The sequence below is a fragment of the Pangasianodon hypophthalmus genome, chromosome 12 (genome assembly GCF_027358585.1).
Source record: "Pangasianodon hypophthalmus isolate fPanHyp1 chromosome 12, fPanHyp1.pri, whole genome shotgun sequence".
NCBI classification, from domain to species: domain Eukaryota; kingdom Metazoa; phylum Chordata; class Actinopteri; order Siluriformes; family Pangasiidae; genus Pangasianodon; species Pangasianodon hypophthalmus.
In genome coordinates, this window is record NC_069721.1 from 3,420,573 (window position 1) to 3,443,117 (window position 22,545).

Here is a 22,545-nt window from a genome sequence, read left to right on the forward strand (position 1 = left end):
ATTATTATTTATTGATTTTCTTCTGTTTTTAACACAATTCAGCCATATTTGTCAGTACAGAAACTTTTTCTCTTTTATTTCTCAGACCTGTCCTACTGACATATTTCATATGCATGTTCTGAGGAAGGCCCAAGCCATTCTTTGTACTTTGGATCGTCACTTATGCACTAAGTTTCAGATGTTGCCCTCAGGCCGTCGCTTTAGAGTACCAAGAGGTAGGACTAAAAGAATTAAGACTCCTTTGTGCATGACCACTGGGTTATTGAAAATATCGAGATAATAACGATTTAATTATACACTCATCTACTTCATGGCCACTAGGTGGCAATAAAGGCAGTAATTCGGTCCATACTATCATTTGCTAAAGAAGAAGGATACTGACAACTTCCTTGTTGAGGAAGGCGCAGGACTAGCTAGCTAGCCGTCGTGGTAAAGAAAAGCTAACGATAACGTCCATCGCAAGTTTAAAAAAAACATAGATCGAGTCTGATTTTATGAATACTATCGAATAGTTACAACATGACTGATAGTCCAGGTGAGTGGTGTGTTTATATAACTAGGTTACTAAAGGATTACAAACTGCGAGTAAAGTCAGCTCATTTAGCTAGATAGCGTTAAACTGTTCACTTAGCCAGACATTGATTATTAAAGCTAGAATTCATGCAATTTTTAAACAGCTGAAATATCTAATATTACTTTACCTAGATAGAAATGACTGTAATTAGTAGACATGCCTGTAACCTCCGACACAGTTAGCTAGATAGCACTCGCTGCTAGTGTGAGCTAAGCGCGGAGCCTCATCTCTCACTGCAGAGCAAACAAACCTCCACACACCGGCCAGATCACACACAGCTTGGGCTTATAGTAGACTTATACTGCGACCACACGTGGATTTTTTTTATTGTTTGTTAATTGTTATAACTTTAAAAATCACCTCCAAAATATATTTTATTTTTCCTACACAACTTTCACTTAACGTTGATGTTAGCTAATAAGCTAACGTTACCTCAGCATCTTGGTACCTAGTTAACTAACATGAACCGAAACATTTTAGTTAACAGTTGGTTAAATTATATATACATACATATCAAACATAATTACATGATTATCACTTCCGCTTCACGCTAAAGCAGAGGCTGCTGTAGCCTGAGATGAGGAAGCCTCTGGCCGGCCTGTAGCTCGCCCTGTCGATATGAGCTGAAGGCTCAGGGTCCACACGATTCTGGTGCTTTGTTTAGTTCGCATTTTGTCGGCGTCGTTTTAAAAGCGTGATTCAGTGCTAACAGATACTCAGGAGATGTTTATCGGGAAACCGGTGAGCGCGAGACACGCTGCTCTTTGATGATGGTGCTTGCGCGCGAAGACTCGCTGGCCTGGTGCGGCCTTATGTCGCGCGCTCGTGCTCTTAACGTACACAGCAGATCAGAGTCGGATATGCATGGGAATTTATTTAAGGCATCGTTTTGTGTCCGTTTACTGGTTTCGGATAGTTCACTTCTGTGCGTAGCGGTGATGATGTGGTCGGCTGTTTAGTGAACTGCATTGCAATGAGCGGTCCCGCGCGCGGACACACCGGGTTCAGCCATCACACAGGCAGGAACAGCGGCATGAGTTTGCTTTTTGCCTACGTTTAAATGTTTTCTTATTCAAACATGTTGAAAGAACCTACAAATTAAACTGAAATTGGGACGCTCGAGTTTGTACAGCAACTCGCCTTTTTGTGACACTGAATTGGTTAAATCGGGCGGATCTTTTTAAGCCCTGTGCTGCAAACCCTGAGGTCCTGCTCCAGTCCGCACCTCAGTGACGTCGTTGAGGTTTGGAGCTGGTACGCGCGTGATCAAGGGCTTGAAGGTGCAAAAGCGAGTGTGTGGGACCGTCCACAAGACCTTATCACTTTATGTTCAGCACGGTGCTTTTCTGATGGTTCACCATTCAGGGTTAAGTCTGGTTTATACTTCTGCAATAACGCGTCTTTGCGTCGCGACGCGGATAGAGGGGTGAAGGTGAGACCTGCTAGCGCACAATCCTCCCTCGAGCTGTCCACGCGTCGGGAACATCAGGACATTCATACCCCACTTAACGGGAGCGTATCCTCTAGAAGTCACTGCCGCATGAACCACACTAGGGTTTACTGAATTACACAGCGAAGAGTTGCCAAAAACAGTGTGAGTTCCGTGTTCTCTGTAGGAATAATAAATAGACTGTAACACAGACGGGCTGCCACTGAGCAAGGCCCTTAACTCTCTCTGCTCCAGGGGTGGCGCATCATCATAACTTCGTAACAGGCTGGGACATGTGAAAAAAAAAACAATTTCGTTGTACTGTTATGTATCTGAGACAAATCAAGGATTTCTTCTAGAAAAGCTTTCTTCTATTAGGATAAAAAAAATAGTAATAATAAGCAATTAAATATAAAATGAGACTTAAAAGTATAAATGTGCTTTAAGATACTTTTTAAATATGTTTATTGAAGGTGTCTGATGAATATAGACTGGGAGTGAATTTCACATCTGGGGCGCAAGTCACTAAAAGCAGTTTCAGTGAGATGCTTCTTGTAAAAAGGAACAGTACAGAAGCCAGCATCTGTTGATCTTAAAAATCTGTTTGGGATGTAATTTGTCAGTCACTCTGCTAAGTGTCTTAAACTAATAAGAGCACTCTAAAATTGTTTCTGGGTGTCACAGGTAACCTCTGTAATTCTTTGAGAATGGGTGCTATATAATCTCTCCTTATTTCGAGTTAGGAGCTGAGCAGCTGCATTCTGTAGTAATTGTAAAGGATAGTTGTTTTTTTTTTTTTCTTTTGGGGAAGTCTAATCCTCTGATGACAAAATACATGAACAAGTTTTTCTGCATCTGGCTGACTTCACAAACTATTGTAGCGCTGTCTGTCAGAACCATGTAAGTCACATTTAAGTACTAATTCTGAGAGACCTGCCAGTGTTAGTCCATGTAAGAAAATATTATGATCTACAGCATCGAAAGCTGCACTGAGGTCAAGGAGTGCAGGAATGGACGTGCAGTCTGAACTAGCACTTAGCTGCAGATCATTCAACAATTTGACCAGAGCGGTCTCTGTTTTATGATTTGAACTGAAGCCAGACTGAAAGTTTTTCAATAAATGGTCAAGAGAACAGTAGATCTGATATTTGCTTGGTTAATGCCTTGTCGAAATATCACTAATTTTGTCTTAAAATAAAAAGCAATGTCATCACATATCTGGATTGATGAAACATAGCAGTTTCTGATTTGTGGTGTATTTAAGTTTATCTATGACATAAACAAGTACCATGTGTTCATTAATTAAAATTGTCTTGATCATTGTTAAAAAATTGAAATGTTTTTCTTGAGACTCTTATAGTGGACCTGTAATTTAGTTTTTCTCCACAAGTGTTCAGCTTTCTGACAATTACTTTTGAGCTGTTTAACTTCTGCTATTTTTCATGGGAGTTTCTTGCAGGTTGTAATCGTTTTCCATTTTGCTACAGGAGCAATTAAGTCAAGAGACTCTTTGCATTTCGTGCTAAAACTACATACCAGATCTCTGGTGGACAGATACATGGTATTGATCAATACGTGTTATAAAATCCTTGGTTTTTGTATCATGTGTGTCATCTATGTGCAAATTAAAATCTCCATTTAGAAGAATTTTATTATAGCTAGTTGACAAGGTTGACAACAGTTCAGTGAGTTCGCCAAGGAACCCAGAGTTGTTTTTAGGTGGTTTTTAAATGGCATTATAAATAATAGAAGTATTTCGACCAACTGCAAAAGCAACATGTATGTATGTAACTGAATAATTAGGCAGACAGGCTTTAAGGAGAGTAGCTGATCCATTGACATCTAATCAAGTTTTTATAAGAAATATAAAATCAAGATTGTGATCCACAATTAGATCAAAAAGCCATCTTTCTCTGATACGTCTTAGCTTCTCTTGTCCATGCTGCCGAACAAATAAAACCATGAATGTTTTTGCTCACAAAACATGAACCAGGGCTTAAATTAAGTGAAAGTGTGGTGTTTATCAGGGCAATTTCATGATACAAGAATTCAGGAAGTACTGCTGTTCACCACAGTGCACATGCACGAGTAGTTTAGACAGTTTTATTTATATTTTATAATGTGCTTAGTTGCTGCGTATTTACAATTTTCTAAGCATTCCTGACCTTGTTAACGGGTAATTAATAAACAGCCAACTTGTAACCAGCTTCTGTTATTTTTTCCAGTTAGTGATGTAATGTGTAATGTAACGTACACATTACATCACACTGGTAGGGTATCCCTAGGTCAAACCGGTAATACCCGAATTAGCACTGGTTGGAAGCTAGATGGTGCTCTGGGGTAATTTTTGACGTGGTCCCTCCTCTTGCTTAAACTTTTTTCGTGCAATTTCTGCAGAGCGCTTCATCTGTGTTTTCAGGTTCTCTGTGTACTTTGGGTGTAAAGATGAAGTATTGCCACATGGGAGATGTCACTTTTAGGAATCAAGCGTTCGGCCATTTCAATGGTCTCCATTTTGTCTTCTAAATGCAGTTAGAGAACCTCAGGGAGTTTTGTTTAATATTTTAATGCGTTCATTTAATTTAATTCCGCAAACTCTTCATTAGGCGACTATACATATCGTGGCAAGCCTACACTGCAGCCTACACACCCTCCAAAGCCACATGTGATACTATCATCACTGTGTGATAGTTCAGGGGCACAATAGGATGATAGCATATTGAACACAATGTGGGCTGGTAGTTTAAACAGTCATGGCATGTGGGGAGATTCTGTAGATTTGACTGAACAGCTTGGTTGTCAGTTAGGCAGATTAGATGCAGATGAGGTTATCAAAAACACAGCAACTCATTTAAAGTAAAATTTTAGGTAAAATTAGTTCAAATTGAGGTGCTTCAACACATAAGCCACTTGATACTTAGGAATATGAAGAGTGAAAATGCTTCAGGCTTCCAATGAGAAGTCACTAGATTTACTGATCATGCAAGGATTCTTTATCCCCCACCAGCACTTTTCAAAACAAAGTTCTGCCATATTGCCTGTGATTTATTATTCTTACACTATAACAAGGAACTCTCCTTTGTTTATGCTCTTTCTTGCCGTCTCAATTATGTAAGTACTTTTGTGGTTCATGAGACACTACTGCTTAGTGAACAGGCTCATTCACCCTGTGAGCGTCTGCACACAACACGCTGGATGCTTTCGCAGATACGCGCTTGCAGAAGGCTGAATAAGCTCTTATACACTTTACAGTTTCATTTAACCCAGTGACAGAATGAACTGCACCATTTCTTTTAAATTTCAATTTAATGAATGTCAAACTGGTTCACTAGCCCAACTGAATCAAAATTTGTGTGGTGTCAGTGCAATGTGGTATTGGTTTAAGAACGCTAGTATAAATCTAACTATAACAATCTACTCTCACAAAACCTTGCCATGTGGTCTAACATATTAAGCAGAAATATTTGAGCTTGCTTATGATGTGCTGCCTTGAGTTCTTCTTTGTGCTATGTACATGCCAGTCCACTTGGTGGCTCAGAGCCCTGACTAGTGAAACTGTTGGAGCTCAGTAAGGCAGTGTTTGAACAGGCTACTGGAGCAAACCCCTGATGTGTCTGTATTCCTATCATGTTAATGAACTTTGCCGAAGCCTGCATCGCATGAAAAAAAGTTTGCAAGCTTTATTTTAAAAAAAATTAAAGAGAAAAGAAAAGGCTGTTTAGTGCACATTATCTGTTCAATCCACATGTGTTTGTAGAAATGGCAGCACTGTCGGTATGGTGTGTAAGTTCTGCCACTCCAGTTTATACTTGGTCTCTACTTAATGTGTTCCTTTTTTTTTTTTCCCCTTTTTCCCTTTCTTTCTTTTTCATTTATAAAATCCCACTCTCACAGTTATTACTTTTGTTTGTACCTGCCCACAATATTTTCTAAGTAATTTAGTTATGACCCTGACCAGGAAGTTAATAAGGATAGCCACGCATTTCATGATGATAAACATGATTTTTACACATCGCATGAAAATAAAAACCTCCTGCTCCAATTGCAAGAGTTTTTTTCATGGTCACTTCATGAAGTCAGTCATTTTATTAGATGCCATGATGAGAGCTTGTTACATTTATCCAAGTTCAGGCAGGATAGAAATCAGAAAAGTTCTATATCATGCATTTATGTCACTGATGCTTTTATTTATTTATTTATTTATTTTTTACATTTTAATTTTAATGGCATGGCTTTGTCTTTAATATTTATCTGATTACCTGCATTAGTAATAAATATATAGATAAATATATTGCTTCTTAACAGCATTGCCATCAGGTGAAGACCAGAATTTGGAAATACAGGGCTCTGTGACTGTCTGCAATATAGAAACAGGGGAGAGCCAAGAAGAAAATGCTTTTAATGACAAGCATTTCTGTGAGTTTTCTTTTCATTATTACCACCATATATGCATTTGGGTCTACAGTTGTTCACCTACCACTAGATTTTTCACATCCATTTTGTTGTTTCTCTCCTTCTTTTACAGACTGTGAAACCTGCCATAAACTGTATTTAGATCAGTGTGATGTTCATGGTCCACCACTGTTCACCTATGACTCTCCCACACCTATGGGAGTTCCTCAGAGGGCTCTTCTCACTCTTCCCCAAGGCTTAGTCATAGGTAGATCAACAACTCCTGGGGCTGGACTAGGTGTTTTTAATCAAGGACAAATTGTTCCTCTTGGAATGCATTTTGGGCCTTTTGATGGAGAGGTCATCAGCACGGAAAAGGCGCTAGAAAGTGCTTATTCATGGATGGTAAGTGTGAAGGGTTATTGTGAAAGTGTTATTACAGTTTTTGGCACCAGCAGTTGAAGCAGCTAGAAATACACCTTCAATTTCTTAATTTCTCAGATATGCAGAGTGAGTGACCAGTATGATTACATTGATGCAGAGAGGGACACGCATTCAAATTGGATGAGGTAAGTAATTTTTCAATATCCTGGCCCACACACAGGCTTCATCAACCTATACAGTGCAATGACCTAGCCTAGGAAGAACAATATACATGCTGTATTCACAGTAATGATACCGGCCAACTAGTCTTTGGTTAATTAGCTTAATCTCACACTGAAAATATGAGCAAAATCTAACCTAAAATTGAAGGGAATTTATCCTAAGAAAATAATAAACACTTATCAAAGGCATTTTTGATAAACTACCACTTGTCACAGATATTGGTATCCCTGCATTTAGCAGTTTGTGCAGCCTCCCTATGTCAACAACAAATAAACTTCACAAAATCAACCCTGTTGTTGGTAGAAAACATTGTTTCTATTGGATAATCACCGGGACCATAACATTTACAGCGGTTGCCGAATAGGCCACTCCAGACTCATTCACAAATTTTTGTTTTTATGCCCCTGATGCCAAAGTCCAATATCTTTGAGGCATATTTTAATGGATTGTGATGATTTTTAATGAAGTGAGGCCAAAAATTAATTTTAGATTTTTTATCGAAAATAACCTTAAACTTTTGTAAATTCTTCATATTTTGCTACATTTTAAACCGTTTCCCGCCATGAAAATAACCATGGTAGCTGGCAAGGCATTAAATTACAAACAAACAAATCCCTTTGTCAGCACAAAATCACCGTAGTGCCGGATGAGCTTGGAGAATACAGATCAAGAAATCTGAGAGCACTCCTCAATACAGAATCTCTTCAGATCCTCAAGGGTTCTAGATCCTCTCTTATAGATACTATTATTCAGCTCCCCCGACAAATAGGTCAGGGGATGGCCAAGTAAAAAGCTTGATTCTGTTTTTGGTTGGACTTGGACATGTTTTGGATCATTGTCCTGCTGGAAGATACAACCCAGTTGTTGCTTCTTTGAAATGCTTTAAAATCTCAGAGTACTTTGTGGATTTGATGTGCTGTTTGTTATAGGTTCTAATTGGGACCCTAAGGGTAAAACTCTAGAATCACCCTTGGTAACCCAGGTCCAATGACTATACCAAAAATTACAAATAAGGAAATTCACTTGTGACATGAGAAACTGTACTACAAGCTGTACTAAATGGCCATGCTTGTTGATATTACCTTACCATTAATGTGATGTATTTTATATTTTAGATCAGAAAAATAAAACTTATTGGTCATAATGTGGTCTAATCAGCTCTAAGGGTCTTTCTCTGTTCTGAGTTTATCATTTATTATTTATTTAATAAGATTAAGATTAATACATTGCCTAATAAGTCAGATAGAACCTTATAAAACCAAAACAATATTTCATCTTACAGAATTGTAAGGTTCTATCTGTATTTGACTGTTATTTTTATTTTAGATTATAGAACTCAAGTATTGTACAGATCTGGCTATATTTCCGTTTTTTGTGCTGGAGCTCTGCATTTTAACATTGGAGTACACTGTTACTAGTTATCACTCTAAAATACACTAAAAGAGTCTGCTCAGGTACTGAAGATGAATGAATGAATCTTTTGTTTTTGTACATAAACAAAAACAGCCATGTATTGTTTATCCTCCTTAATCACTTTTGTCAATTCAGTCTTTTTACATGAAACTCACCGATTTGCATCGTCTTTTGTCGACTTCTCATAAATTTTGTTAAAATTGAGAAATATGTGAATGGAAACCCAGCTAGTGTCTTTGCCTAGCGAGTAGCTGCTGATTAGGATGAAATTTGACAGCTTTGCTATGACCTATTGCTCTCATCATGATGTCAACATGATTTATAGATGACCTCAAATATTTTCTGAATAATCTGAAATGTTATGATGTTGTGTTTGTACATTATGTAGCCCTAAAGGGACAGGCTGGAGAATTTTTCCTCTAAAATACATTTGAAATCGACCCAGAATTCTTGTAAAGTCCCTCCTGATATTTATGTATTCCTCATGGGATTTAGGGAAAGAATGTAAAAGGCAAAAAAAAAAAAAAGCATAAATGGTACTTGCATTTTACTAAACAGGTGTCGCATTCGTACATGAATAATAATGCATTTTAATAATTCATGTACAGTCTTTAGGTGCTCTTTAGGTGAGTCACCGCTGCAGACCCGGTGGGAGAATAAAACTAAAATTCATAGGGCTAAACATCTGTATCTGTATGCCAAGTGCTTTATTAATTACTAAGCAGAGATTTAAAATGCACTGTAATAAGTCATATATGCACATGCTTAAATTTCCTCTATGAAAAGTCATGTTCCTCTATCAGACAAGAGCAAGAATCTGAGGTTACATTGCCACAGGCTTTACAAAACTGGACAGGTGAAGATTGGAAAAAGACCAGGCAAAGTTTTTTCCAATCTTCTGCTCTCAGTTTCACTAACCTGTATTGGCTTTACTATGGTAGTACTATTCCTAGGCTATAGAAACTATATATAATGTAAGCAGTGAATAAAATAGGAAATTAACAAAGTAAACAAACTGGATTTGCTAAAATTAGGAACTTCACTGTATAATGAGAATAGCTGTCAGAACACTATCAAAAGTTGCTGTCATTCTTGTCAGATCAACTTCTCATGCAAAACTATCAATGTTGAAAGTTGATGCTGATTGAATATAAAATTTTAGCTAAGCTAAACACTACACAAATTGTTTAGCACTGTTTGTTTGGTGGCTTCTCTCAATTAGCCGTTAGTATTACTTTACTAAACTAGTACATTCTGTACGGATACACAGGATGCAGAAACATTTTTCTACAGTGAATATTGTTTGCAGAATGGCATTGTACAAGTCTTGCTATAAAATAAATATATAGCTTATGGCTTAGCAGTACCAGCATAAAACAAATAAAAGCACCATTCGGAGTATCTTTTTTATATGTATCATTATCATAAACTCCCCTGTATTTGCAGGTATGTAGTTTGTTCACGGAATGAGAATGAGCAAAACTTGGTGGCATTTCAGCAGGGTGGGCGCATCCTGTTCCGGTGCTGCCGTTCCATCTATCCTGGGCAAGAACTGAAAGTGTGGTATGCAGAGGAGTACGCTCAGAGCCTCAGCACCACATGGGATAAAATCTGGGACAAGAAGTGCACACCTATAGGTATTCTGCCATTTACTGGGTTTTCAATACATACCTCCTATTTAAACACATATTGGTGGGTATTTTCAAATGTAAAATGTAAAATCAAATGATAAAAACATTTTTAATACTTGTTCCTTTTTGCTTTTTTAGGAAGAAACAGTGAAGAAGCTTCACAGCTTTGTCTTTGTCCCTACTGTCAGTACTCCTTCCCAGCAGCTTTTTACCTACACAGACATGTCAGGCGCTCACACCCAGATGAGTACCCACACCTGTTGGAAGCCCAAGCTCTTGAGCCTAGTGACCAGACACCAGTTATGAATTTGGATCATTGCCTACTTGCCTCTGATGCACCACCTCCATCTCAAATGCAGCAAATGACAAAATCCTTTCAGAGCCAATTTCCAACTCTCAGTGGCCAGACAGAGCAATCAAACCCAGCTGATTCACCACATGCAAATAGCAGTAATTTGACACACAAAACAGAACAGAGTAATGCAAGTGTTGTAGAGGTGTCAAGGAACAAATGTGGCGAATGTGGAAGAATATTTTTGCGGTCATGCCACTTAAAAAGACATCAACGTACAATTCACTCAAAAGAGAAGCCTTATTGCTGTAGCCACTGCAGAAAATGCTTTAGTCAGGCAACAGGGCTGAAGAGACACCAGCAGACCCACCAAGGTGAAAAAGAGAGAATAACAATTACACAGCAAGCGGAGAAAGAGGACGCTGTCTATCCGTGTACTAAGTGCTCCTTCTCTTTTATAACCAAACTCAACCTCTACAGACATCTCAAAAGACATCACCATGGAGAATATCTAAAACTAGCTGAGAATGAATCTTTTAATGCTGAGTCAGCATTGCAACATGAAAACTCATCAGACAAACACGACCCTCCTTATGAACCCCCAGCCAAGCTTCGAAGATCAGCTTTAAACCCTAACAGGGCTGGGAATCAAAAGAGGAAAGTACCTACGGGTCGTCCTCGAGGCAGACCACCCAAAATAAAAAAAAAACACATCCAGAAGCCAGTCAAGGACACAGCTCAAGAGGAGAATCAGAACAAGTGTTCAGACGCTGATCAGACTGCTCCTGACGTTGAGAGCACAGCGGTTCCACAGTGGACCAATGCAGACAGCAAACAGTCACAGGAAATGTCACAAGAGACCTCGTCACATGTTTGTGGCGAGTGCCTAAGAACCTTCAGCCACCTCCATCTTCTGAAAAGCCATGAATGCATTCAGCAGGGTGATGGCCCTCATGGCTGCTCTCGCTGCGAACTCTATTTCAACCGTCTGTGCAACCTGCGGCGACATGAACGTACCATCCATGCCAAAGAGAGGCCTTATTGCTGCACACTGTGCCTTAAGTCCTTCACCCAGTCATCGGGCCTGAAGCGCCATCAGGAAAGTCACTCGCGCCACAGAGCCCATCGCCAGAGCACAGCACTGGCCAATGCCACTATCTACCCCTGCAGCCACTGCCCCTTCTCCTTTACCGGCGAGCGATACCTGTACAAGCACATCCGCCGCCACCACCCAGAGATGACTACAAAGTACCTGAGCTTTAATGAGGGCGATATGCCGTCCAAGGAACATAGCTGCACTCAATGCTCCAAAACCTTTCAGACAATTAGGGGTTTCAAGAACCATGCCTGTTTCAGACAAGGGGACCAGCTGTATCTGTGTCCCGACTGTGGTAAGGCCTTCAGCTGGTTCAACAGTTTAAAGCAGCACCAGCGCATTCACACAGGAGTGAAACCTTATGCATGCTCACAGTGTGATAAGAGTTTTGTGCACTCAGGACAACTGAACGTCCATATGCGCACACACACCGGGGAGAAGCCTTTCCTTTGTGCTGAGTGTGGTGAGAGCTTTAGGCAGTCAGGTGACCTGAGACGGCATGAGCAGAAGCACTCAGGTGTGCGGCCGTGTCAGTGTCCTGACTGTGGAAAAAGTTTTAGTCGGCCACAGAGTCTCAGGGCCCACCAGCAGCTTCACAAGGGCACCAAACTGTTCCCTTGTACACAGTGTGGCAAAAGCTTTGCCCGCCGTTACCACCTTACCCGGCATCATCAGAAAATGCACTCTTGATTACTTTAGCCAAAACCATGGCTCTTCTGAGTCCATTTATTCATTGACGAACATAATTTCTGTTATGACCTAAAGTTTTCTATTGAACATAGTTCCTTTTAAATTCAGCATGTAGCCACATGGACATGCTAATGAAACGCTTATTACTTTCTGCATTTGATTGTTAGACTAAGTGGAAAGGCACAATGGTCATGTTGTCTAATACTTGAGGGAAAATGCCATGTCAGCACAAGCTGAAACAGTTAGAGGTGCTTTAAGAAAATGATTGATGTTAGTTATTTAACAATGCATCTGGTAACAAATGATTGCAAATGTGCAAAAGCTACACAAAAATTTACTTCAACTAAAGAAAATTTGTTCACTAAGCATACTGAGCCTAGCGTATGTTTTAGATATTTTATATCTAAAATAATCTGTGATTTTCCTGGTGTTCCAGCTCACCAGATGTTCCAGCTCTAAAAAAGACATTTAATAAAGCCTTAAAGATGATAATCTTAGTGAGTTGGAAATAAATCATGTGATCATACTTAATAAAAGTTTTTGTAAATACTGAACACCTGGAATTGTTTTGATGGACAAATTACACTTTGTGGTAATTGTGATAAATGTATTCTAAAATATCAATGAAGATGAAGTCACTTTGGCTACACCTCCTGCATAAAGTAGTTATGAACCCAAATACACCAACACCAACTTTTCTAATAACTCTCAAACCTCCTGATCAGTTAGTTTTCAGTTAACATGTCTTCACAAAACTCTGTTAGTAAAATCTGTTTGCAAATGTACCACCATTCATCTAAGAATGGCTGTAGTAGTACAATAGGTATAGGTGGTGTAGCAGTTAGCAGTAAGGCAATCAAAACTACAGACATTTTGTGAAAATATTCATGAATTATGTTTTGATGATGAAAGTCAGAGGCAGGTAACTGTAACTTCTGACATTCATCTTACTGTCAATATTGCATATCTTCAATCAGTCAAACTCTAAAGTTTCTAAATATCTTTACTGTCATGTCATTTTACGTTTATGAGAATTTTTTTCTTCATGTTTTGGTGTCACTTTACACTTAAGGTTTTTTTTTTTTAGTTAAATTTACAGTTTTTCCTTTTTTAATTAAAAAAATTCTAAACAGAATTTGTAAGTTAGAAGACAGATTCATATATGCATCATATGTATTCAGCATGTACTTTTGTAGTTTACAAAAACTCAACATCAAAAAGGAAAAAAAGATTTTATTATACAGTAGGTAGTAAAAGCTTTCTAGTATCTTGATTTGTTTTACCCTTAAAAATAAATTTAGGCTATAAAAGCTTTATTTTTAAATTTTTTAAACAACTTATTAGTGCATGCAGTATTGTATCATGAAAATTGATAATAAATATGTTACCTGAAATTGTTAAATGTGATTTTGATCTCCAGCATTTACTTCACGATTTACCTTATCTGAAAGGTGTCTGATACTTTAGATGTTTTACATTATAAACTGACACAGCAGATATCTGGGCTTCATATACCCACAATTACATACATAACCATCTTTCTGTTTCATCCCTTCTAATTGCTGAGGTGGTGAAAACCACCTCCTGCAATGTTGTGTGGAACTGACCCACCTGAGAATTGATTGGAAAGCTGTTCAGGGATGACACCTCTGCCGCATTTGTTCCTCTTTAACCATCACCCTCCACTATCACACCATAATATCGAACACTTTGAACACTGTTTATTGTGATCTGGTGCACAGTGTACAAAAACAGCCCCCATCAAAATATGTATTATTAACAATTGGCTGTATCTATCAGTCTTCTATCAGTAAAGTTGATGTCTAACTGAGGTAACTCAAAGTCAAATTGAGGGATGGTTTCCAAAATCCTAGCTCATCTTTTGGATTAGCATATACTGTTTGTTGTCTGACATTAACATGTGGAAAATGATCATTTCCAACAGACCAAGATGAATTAGGCACAATACAAAAAGTAAAGTTGATGGGAGAGTGTATATATGAATTATTGATGACTGAGAAGTGTTCATGAGGCTTTCCTACAAAGCAGAACTACAGTTTCCTTGATGAAGTTATTGTGTATGTGAGTTAGAAAAGCTCCCAGGTTGCATAGTCAATCTGAGGTATTCCACATATTGGGCCTCATTGATCAAGCTGGATACGAACGGATTTATGTGTAAATCGTTAGTACAAGCATTTACACAAGAAATTTGGCATTCAGGGAAATACTGTAAATTCAGAAAAACATTCCTACTCATGTTCCTGAGTGTGTGTAAATTTAAATCTCAACTTGATCAACTTCAAATCATATAATTAGCATGGATTACTGCACTTTTCTGCAGTATGGATTATACCGTCAAGTATAAATTGCTTATGTTTATTACTGTCAGGCCAACGCAGGAATCGGCAAGAAACTGTGGCATACAAACATGGCCGCCACGGACTACACTTCCCAACACCCATAGACTTTGTCACATTCGCAGTCACCGGACTTCTAATCACACACACCTGAACACACCTGGTATTCCTCACCGTCTCTGTGGGTAGTGGGTGGAATGAACCACCTTTGTCTACCGTCAGGTTCTCAACCCAGAAATCCTCACCCAAATGGCCTGCCAAGATGACACAATGACTCTACTCCTTGATTGAGCTCGCTATTCATCTGGGCAAATGCCCAGAGGAAACCGGATCTCACAGCCCATGATTAGCCATCCTGAACCCATACAGTTTAATATCACCTTTTACGGACCAGATATCAGTGGCCCAACATGCTGACGGATGTGCACCGGTTCGTCTCTTCAGGCACCGCATGTGCATAAGCCAAGGTCCCCCAAACCCTACCAGTAGGGAAACTTATGCCCCTACCTACACCACAGCGACCATGGTCTCATCTTGCTGATAGCTTCACAGATCTCCCAGATTCATGTAACAATACCATCATCATGGTAATCATTGATCAATTTTCTAAGTCACTACGCATCATTCCCCTGCCTGATTTACCCACAGCCTTCACTACATGAGAACTAATCTTCACTCATGTATTTCAATACTTCCCGGAGGACATTGTCAGTGACAGAGGCATGCAGTTCACATCAAGAGTCTGGTCTAGTTTTCTTGAAATATTAGGGGTGACAGTAAGCCTAACATCATAAAAGAAGTGAACAAGTGTGGGAAAGCGTACAGATGACTGGAACAAGTGGCCCAAGTAAACAAAGATATTGCAGACTGTCACTGAGGGGAAACACCACAATATCAACCTGGGGACCGAGTTTGGTTGGCCACCAAAGACTTAAGAAACACCCAAGGGTATAAGAAACAACCCCAGATACATAGGCCCATACAAGATCCTAAAACAAATCAACAAGGTTATGTATAAGCTTGATTTACCACAACACTGCAGACTAGCACCATCATTCCATGTATCATGCCTCAAACCGTCCAGCTTATCTTGTCAAGACCATGCTCAACTCCCATCACAAGAATGGAAAGCTGCAATAGCCTATAGAATGGGAGAGCTATGGTCCAGAAGAATGGATGGATGGATTCCGGCTCATGACGTCCTTGACCCCATCCTCTGCCAAGAATTTCACGCCCGATATCCAGAACGTCCAGGTCTTCATCCTAGAGGTAGGCCTAGAAGGATCATGACTCCCAGAATGAGCCCTTTATGGGTAGGGGGCTCTGGCAGGTTAACACCAGAATTGGCAAGAAACTCCATTTCCCAGAACACACCGCAGCAAACATGGCCACCACGGACTATACTTCCCAACACCCACGGACTTTGTCACATTCACTGTCACCGGATGTCTAATCACGCACACCTGAACACAATCACTACCACACAGTATTATTACCACCACACAGTAGAATGCCATATCCACATCCACACTGCGATGTAACGCTCAGTGTACATATACCTGAACTTGCCAAGCCTTAATTTCCATGTATTGTTATTCGGGCTTTTGACTTTGCACTGTTCCTAGTTTGTAATTTTGGATTTTGCTTTGGTATTGATGTTCACCTGACCTTTTGCCTGTTTATTGGACTTTGTATTTGAACAGTGTTTTGGATTTTACAACATCAAGATGGCGCCGCACATGGCAGCCTCTGTACTTGTACTATTGTACTATTGGTACTTGTACTATTTTTTTTGTTTGTCCTGTCTTCAGCAACTTTTTTCCGATCAGCTTTACAAGAAACGAACTCCTGGACATCAGAAATAGTGCACCAAATAACACTTGCCGACGTTTGAGCATTCAGACGTTTTACTGGACGTTTTAGTCGGAGGAGCTGCGATCCTGTACAAACGCTCCAGGCGACACAAACAAGGGGGTCGCCGCGGGGGTTTTCTTCGTTTATTCTGGTGAGCACGTACATTCCTCCTGATGCGCGTGTGAGCCCGGCGCTAGAACTGTTGGCCGATCAGATCACACACAGGGCAGCGTTACCCGGACTATTTCATTATCATTCTCAGTGATTTTAATGAAGTGTTTTTGAGGCTGCAGCTTCTTATCTGGATGAGCTCACTGACGCCGTGACATCCTACATCAGTTTCTGTGAGGACATGTGTGTTCCCACCAGGACTTATTCAACATTTAACAATGACAAACCTTGGTTCAGTGCAAAACTCAAACAGATTCGCCAGGCCAAAGCGGACGCCTACAGAAGTGGGGACAAAGCCTTGTACAAACAGGCCAAATACACACTAAATAGGGAGATAAGAGTTGCAAAGCAAAACTACTCTGAGAAACTGGAAAAACAGCTTTCAAGTAATGACTCTACATCAGTGTGGAAAGGCCTGAAAGCCATCACCAGCTACAAGACCCCATACCCCAGCACTAAGGCCAATCAACAGGCTGAAGACCTGAACAAGTTCTACTGTAGGTTTGAAAAGCCTGGTCTGACACCCTACACCCGCTTTGACCGTCTCACAGCACAGCCATCAACACCCTCCCCGTCGCTTCCCCCCCTACTGTTTCTCAGGCTGTACTTAAGATCTGTGAAGATGATGTATGCAAAGTCTTCAGGAAACAGAAGATAAAGAAAGCCAAAGGCCCAGACGATGTCTCTCCAACCTACCTCAAATCCTGTGCTGTCCAGCTATCAACCATCTTCACATTGATCTTCAAGAGATCACTGGAGCTGTGTGAAGTCCCCTTCTGCTTCAAATGCTCCACCATCATCCCTGTACCCAAGAAACCAAAACTCACAGGACTAAATGACTACAGACCTGTTGCTTTAACATCTGTGGTCATGAAGTCATTTGAGAGGCCGGTGTTGGCCTACTTGAAGGACATTACTGGACCCTTGCTGGACCCCCTGCAGTTTGCTTACCGAGCAAACAGGTCTGTGGATGATGCAGTCAACATGGGATTGCACTAAATCCTCCAACATCTGGACAGACCAGGGACTTATGGAAGGATCCTGTTTGTGGACTTCAGCTCCGCTTTCAACACCATCATCCCAGATCCGCTTTCAACACCATCATCCCCTTCTGAATAAACTGACACAGCTCTCTGTACCCACCTCCATCTGTCAGTGGATCACCAGCTTCCTGACAGAATGGCAGAGATGATAGTAGACTTTAGGAGAAACCCCCCTGCTCTCCCCCTTCTCACCATCATGGACAGCACTATGGCTGCAGTGGAGTCATTCAAGTTCCTGGGCACCACCATCTCTCAGGACCTGAAGTGGGACATTCACATTGACTCCATTGTGAAAAAGGCCCAGCAGAGGTTGTTCTTCCTTCGTCAACTGAAAAAGTTCAACCTGCCACAGGCGCAGATGACACCGTTTACTCATCTGTTATTGAGTCGGTTCTGTGCTCTTCTATAACTGTCTGGTTTGGCTCAGCCAGCAAATCAGATATAAGAAGACTGCAACGGACTGTTAGGACAGCAGAAAGGATCATTGGTGTGCACCCGCCCAACCTTCAGGACTTGTACAACTCCAGAGTGAAGAAACGGACAGCTAACATCATCACAGACCCCTCTCACCCCGGCCACAACCTGTTTGCACTCCTCCCTTCAGGCAGACGTTACAGATCTCTGTGTACTAGAACATCTAGGCATAAAACAGTTTTTTTCCCCATGCCATCTCCAGCTTAAACAGCTAACACAGGAATGATTACCTGTGTTCTGTAATTCATTCCTGTAATTCATCCTCCATCTCTAATTACTGGCTCTTTCTCAAGTATTATGTAAATACATATGCATATCTCTTTATTTATACAGTTGTATATAGAGTACAGTGGTAGTGGTACAGTGGTATATAGAGGGGCAGTGGTAGCTCAGTGGTTAAGACGTTGGACTACTGATTGGAAGGTCATGAATTCAAGCTGCCACTGCTGGGCCCTTGAGCAAGGCCCTTAACCCTCAACTGCTCAGTTCTATAAATGAGATAAATGTAGGTCGCTCTGGATAAGGGCGTCTGCCAAGTGCCGTAAATGTAGAGTAAATAATGCATAAATCTCTACATAAATCTTCTGTTCCAGATTCATACACATTATTATTTTTATTGTTAAGTCTTACTATTTAAATGTTTTCTGTTCTTATGTAAGATATGTATGCATGTACCAAGAGCACCTTAAAAAAACACAACAAATTCCTTGTGTGTCTGCGCACACACTTGGCGAATAAAGCTTATTCTGATTTGTCTCATTAAACTTCGAACTGCATTTGCATCCGCTGTCACCTCTCTCATGTGACAATTTACTGTGTTTAGCAGATGCTCTTATCCAGAGCGACTTAAAGAAGAACTTTGGAGTCTCTATCAACAACACATATTCATGCTGTTTCACTAGATCATGGACTACCATCCAGAAAATTTTGTGAAAACCAGTCATTTTAGATTACTGGCATTAACTGATGAATTAAAAAAAGATAGTGAGCCAACACAAAATGATAAATTAAGACAAATAAAAGTAATCATTCAGTTATGACAGAAGAAATGGCACTGTATAAATGGAGGACAGGCCAGTCTGTCTGCGCAAAGTCACAAACCCTAAACAAATTCCTCAGCTCAATTCAATTCAATTCAATTTTATTTGTATAGCGCTTTAACAATGGACATTGTCACAAAGCAGCTTTACAGAAATAAATGGATTCACAAAAAAAATATATTGTAAATATGTGAATTTATCCCTAATGAGCAAGCCAGAGGCGATGGTGGCAAGGAAAAACTCCCTGAGATGATATGAGGAAGAAACCTTGAGAGGAACCAAGCTCAAAAGGGAACCCATCCTCATCTGGGTGCAACGGATAGTGCGATTATAAATAAATCCCTTCTATTACTGTGTACTATATGGACAAATAGTGCAATTGTGCAACCAATAAATTCATCACAGTTTTTGCAAGAAGTCCGGTTGGTTAAAATCTATCCACTGTCCACTGATGGAGTCCTGTGTATGAAGGTTTTCGTGGCAACCGCAGCCCCAAAGCCACTACAGCAATCGCAGTCCCAGGCCATTACAGTACAGCTCCCAATATGTGATCCCCAAGCCATCTCCACAGCCCCCAGGTGGGACTAAACCCAGCAAACCAAATGGTTTTTCAGACCGTCCATATGGGGCCCCAGCAGCAGCGAGCGAACTCAACCGATGAGAACTCCAACCAGAAGTAGGGCATCAGGATGGGTCAAGCAGCGAGGAGGAGCAGAAAGGGCATCAGGATGGGTCAAGCAGCGAGGAGGAGCAGAAGGGGTCAGGATCACTGGCATCTCAGAAGTAACATGTGTAGCTTGACAGAGAGTGAGTGGGAGAGAGAGAGATGGAGAGAGAGTGAGAGATTGTTAGGTAAGCTTTTGTCCTCTAATGGTTAAGGACAACGTACTTTGCGTGCAGAGTGCAAGCAGGGACTCTGGCAGGACTAGCTATGACAGCATAACTAAAAGGGAGAGCCAGAAGCTAACACAGACATGAGGGCACCCTGGGACATAAGTCAGCCAGCCACTCCACCGTCGACAAACCTGAGTGAATGCGTGAGAGTGGGGGGGCGACAGCATCCAAACATCCCAGTTCACCACAACACTTTATGCCTGTGAATCCTCCAGACCTGCCCCTGTACCTAAGAAAACTATTCACTAAAGGCTTGACTAAACAAATATGTTTTCAGCCTAGACTTAAACACTGAGACTGTGTCTGAGCTCCAAACACTAAGTGGAAGGCTGTTCCATAACTGTGGGGCTTTGTAAGAGAAAGCTCTACCCCCAGCTGTAGCATGCACTATTCGAGGTACCAACAAATAGCCTGCACTTTTTGATCTGAGTAGGCGTGGCAGATCATAAAAGACCAAAAGTTCACTCAGGTACTGTGGCGTGAGACCATTTAGTGCTTTATAGGTCAATAGTAGTATTTTATAATCAATACAAAATTTGATTGGGAGCCAATGCAGTGTGGATAAGGTAGAGGTGATGTGGTCATATCTTCTGATTCTAGTAAGGATTCTTGCTGCTGCATTCTGGACTAACTGGAGCTTGTTTATGCATCTACTGGAGCATCCAGACAGTAAGGCATTACAATAATCCAACCTAGAGGTAACAAAAGCATGAACTAATTTTTCTACATCATGTAGTGACAATATTTTTCTTATTTTAGCAATATTTCTGAGATGAAAAAAAAAACAATCCTAGTGATATTATCTACATGAGCTTCAAAAGAAAGACTAGAGTCGATAATCACGCCAAGGTCTTTTACTGTTGCACATGATGAAACAGAAAGGCCATCCAGAGTTATTATGTAATCAGAAAGCTTACTTCTAGCTGCATGTGGTCCTAGTACAATTACTTCTGTCTTGTCAGAATTAAGTAAGAGAAAGTTAATAAGCATCCAATTTCTAATGTCTTTTACACATTCCTCAACTTCATTAAGCTGGTGTCTGTCATCTGGCTTTGCTTAAACATACAACTGTGTGTCATCAGTGTAACAGTGGAAGCGAATGTGGCGCACGGGTGCAGTACAGGTTTTAACACAAGCCCAAGTTCATCGACTTGTAGAAGATTCGACTATGCCACCTGGGGGATTTTCACCAAGGAAATAGAAATAAACCCTAAAGTGTATTAGGTCACACAGGTTCGCTTCTCTTATAAAAAAAAGGTAGGCAGGAAACGTCGGTATCGTATAAAAATACAAAATTTATTCACAATGAATTCAACAAGATAGAAAAGTTGCTTAAAATAGCCACAATGATAAAGTGCCACTCCTAGCAGCTCGCTCTCACATGACAATTCAATAAACACAAATAGACCAACCTACAGGGCTGAGGTTACCCACAAGAGTGATCACCAGCCCTATTTATCCAAAAACACACTTCCACACACCCCACCGTGCACTCAGATCACACACCCAAACACTTCAAAAGTGTCCCTCGGCAAACGTTGAAGCAGACACCACCACCCGTGGAACCCCAGCTCCCGAAAGAAAATCAAAAACAAAATAGATAAATCTTATAACAGAAATGAAATTACAATATACAAATACAAATATTCAAAAAAGAAAACACAAACTCAATTCAAACTACGAGGAAAACAGGACTCGTAAGGAGCGGCCGCGTAGTCTGTACGCCAGCTCCCATAATCAAAGATAGACGATCCTCCGCCCCGAGATAGAACAAATAAATTAAATAAACTAAAAATAAACAGAAACCAGACAGCAGCAGTGATCCCCTTTTATTAGTTGCGAGGTAACAGCGTTCTTGCAGGGCGGCAGCAAAAACAGCGCGGCAACAATAATCACCCAGAACGAAAGGGAGAATCCTGCGGCAAATACGAATAACAAAACAGTGTTATTAATTACATAATCACCTGCTAAAATCCCCCACTCGTAACCACATGCAAGACACTTACCAACGAGGACAAATGTGCTTTAGGATCCATTCACAGGCCAGGACACACAGCCTTCATATAACCCGCTGCTAAACTGAAGTACAGGGAACTGCACATTACTCAAACCAACCGCTAAATTGTCAAGCCCCAAGTGAAGCTAGATCTATTTGCTACAACACAGCTTTAACTCACATACCTGAAAGGAGGGCAGTCATCAAATCCGCTACTGAAACAACCGAAGGAGACATCCACAGATGAAAAGACCAGCTAGGATGCAACAACGAATCGTTAGTGCCACATGAATAGCAATTAAAAAGGTTAGTGAGCTACTCCGTGCTAACAGCACATACCTGAAACCACCATCAATAAACAGAAGGGGGCGGATCCGGACGTGACACATAACAGGCTGCAACCAACCCGCTCTAAAATAGGAAGCACTCGTCACTAATTGGTGGTCACAAGTGTCAATCACCACCACAAACCTCATTCATACCGTCACACTAATACCATGTTTACGGATAATTTTGCCCAGAGGTAGCATATACTGTATAAAGAAAAGAGCAATGGGCCTAAAACAGAACCTTGTGGAACACCAAACTTTACC

The 22,545-nt window shown here is 40.5% G+C and overlaps 1 protein-coding gene across 1 annotated transcript; it reads left to right on the forward strand.

Annotated features, from left to right (window-relative positions):
* Window positions 1-353: 353 nt before the first annotated feature.
* prdm9 (PR domain containing 9) lies at window positions 354-13,530 on the forward strand. Its single transcript, XM_026934864.3, has 6 exons — window positions 354-535; window positions 6,309-6,419; window positions 6,529-6,800; window positions 6,897-6,964; window positions 9,861-10,051; window positions 10,184-13,530. Exons 1-6 carry the CDS (start codon window positions 520-522, stop codon window positions 12,121-12,123), a joined length of 2,598 nt encoding a protein of 865 aa, XP_026790665.3. The 5' UTR covers window positions 354-519; the 3' UTR covers window positions 12,124-13,530.
* The last annotated feature ends 9,015 nt before the right edge of the window (window positions 13,531-22,545 follow it).

Coding starts and splice junctions, on each gene's coding strand:
- prdm9 (XM_026934864.3), top strand. Junction 6,965..9,860: donor ACGCATTCAAATTGGATGAG/GTAAGTAATTTT, acceptor CTGTATTTGCAG/GTATGTAGTTTGTTCACGGA. Junction 10,052..10,183: donor CAAGAAGTGCACACCTATAG/GTATTCTGCCAT, acceptor TTGCTTTTTTAG/GAAGAAACAGTGAAGAAGCT.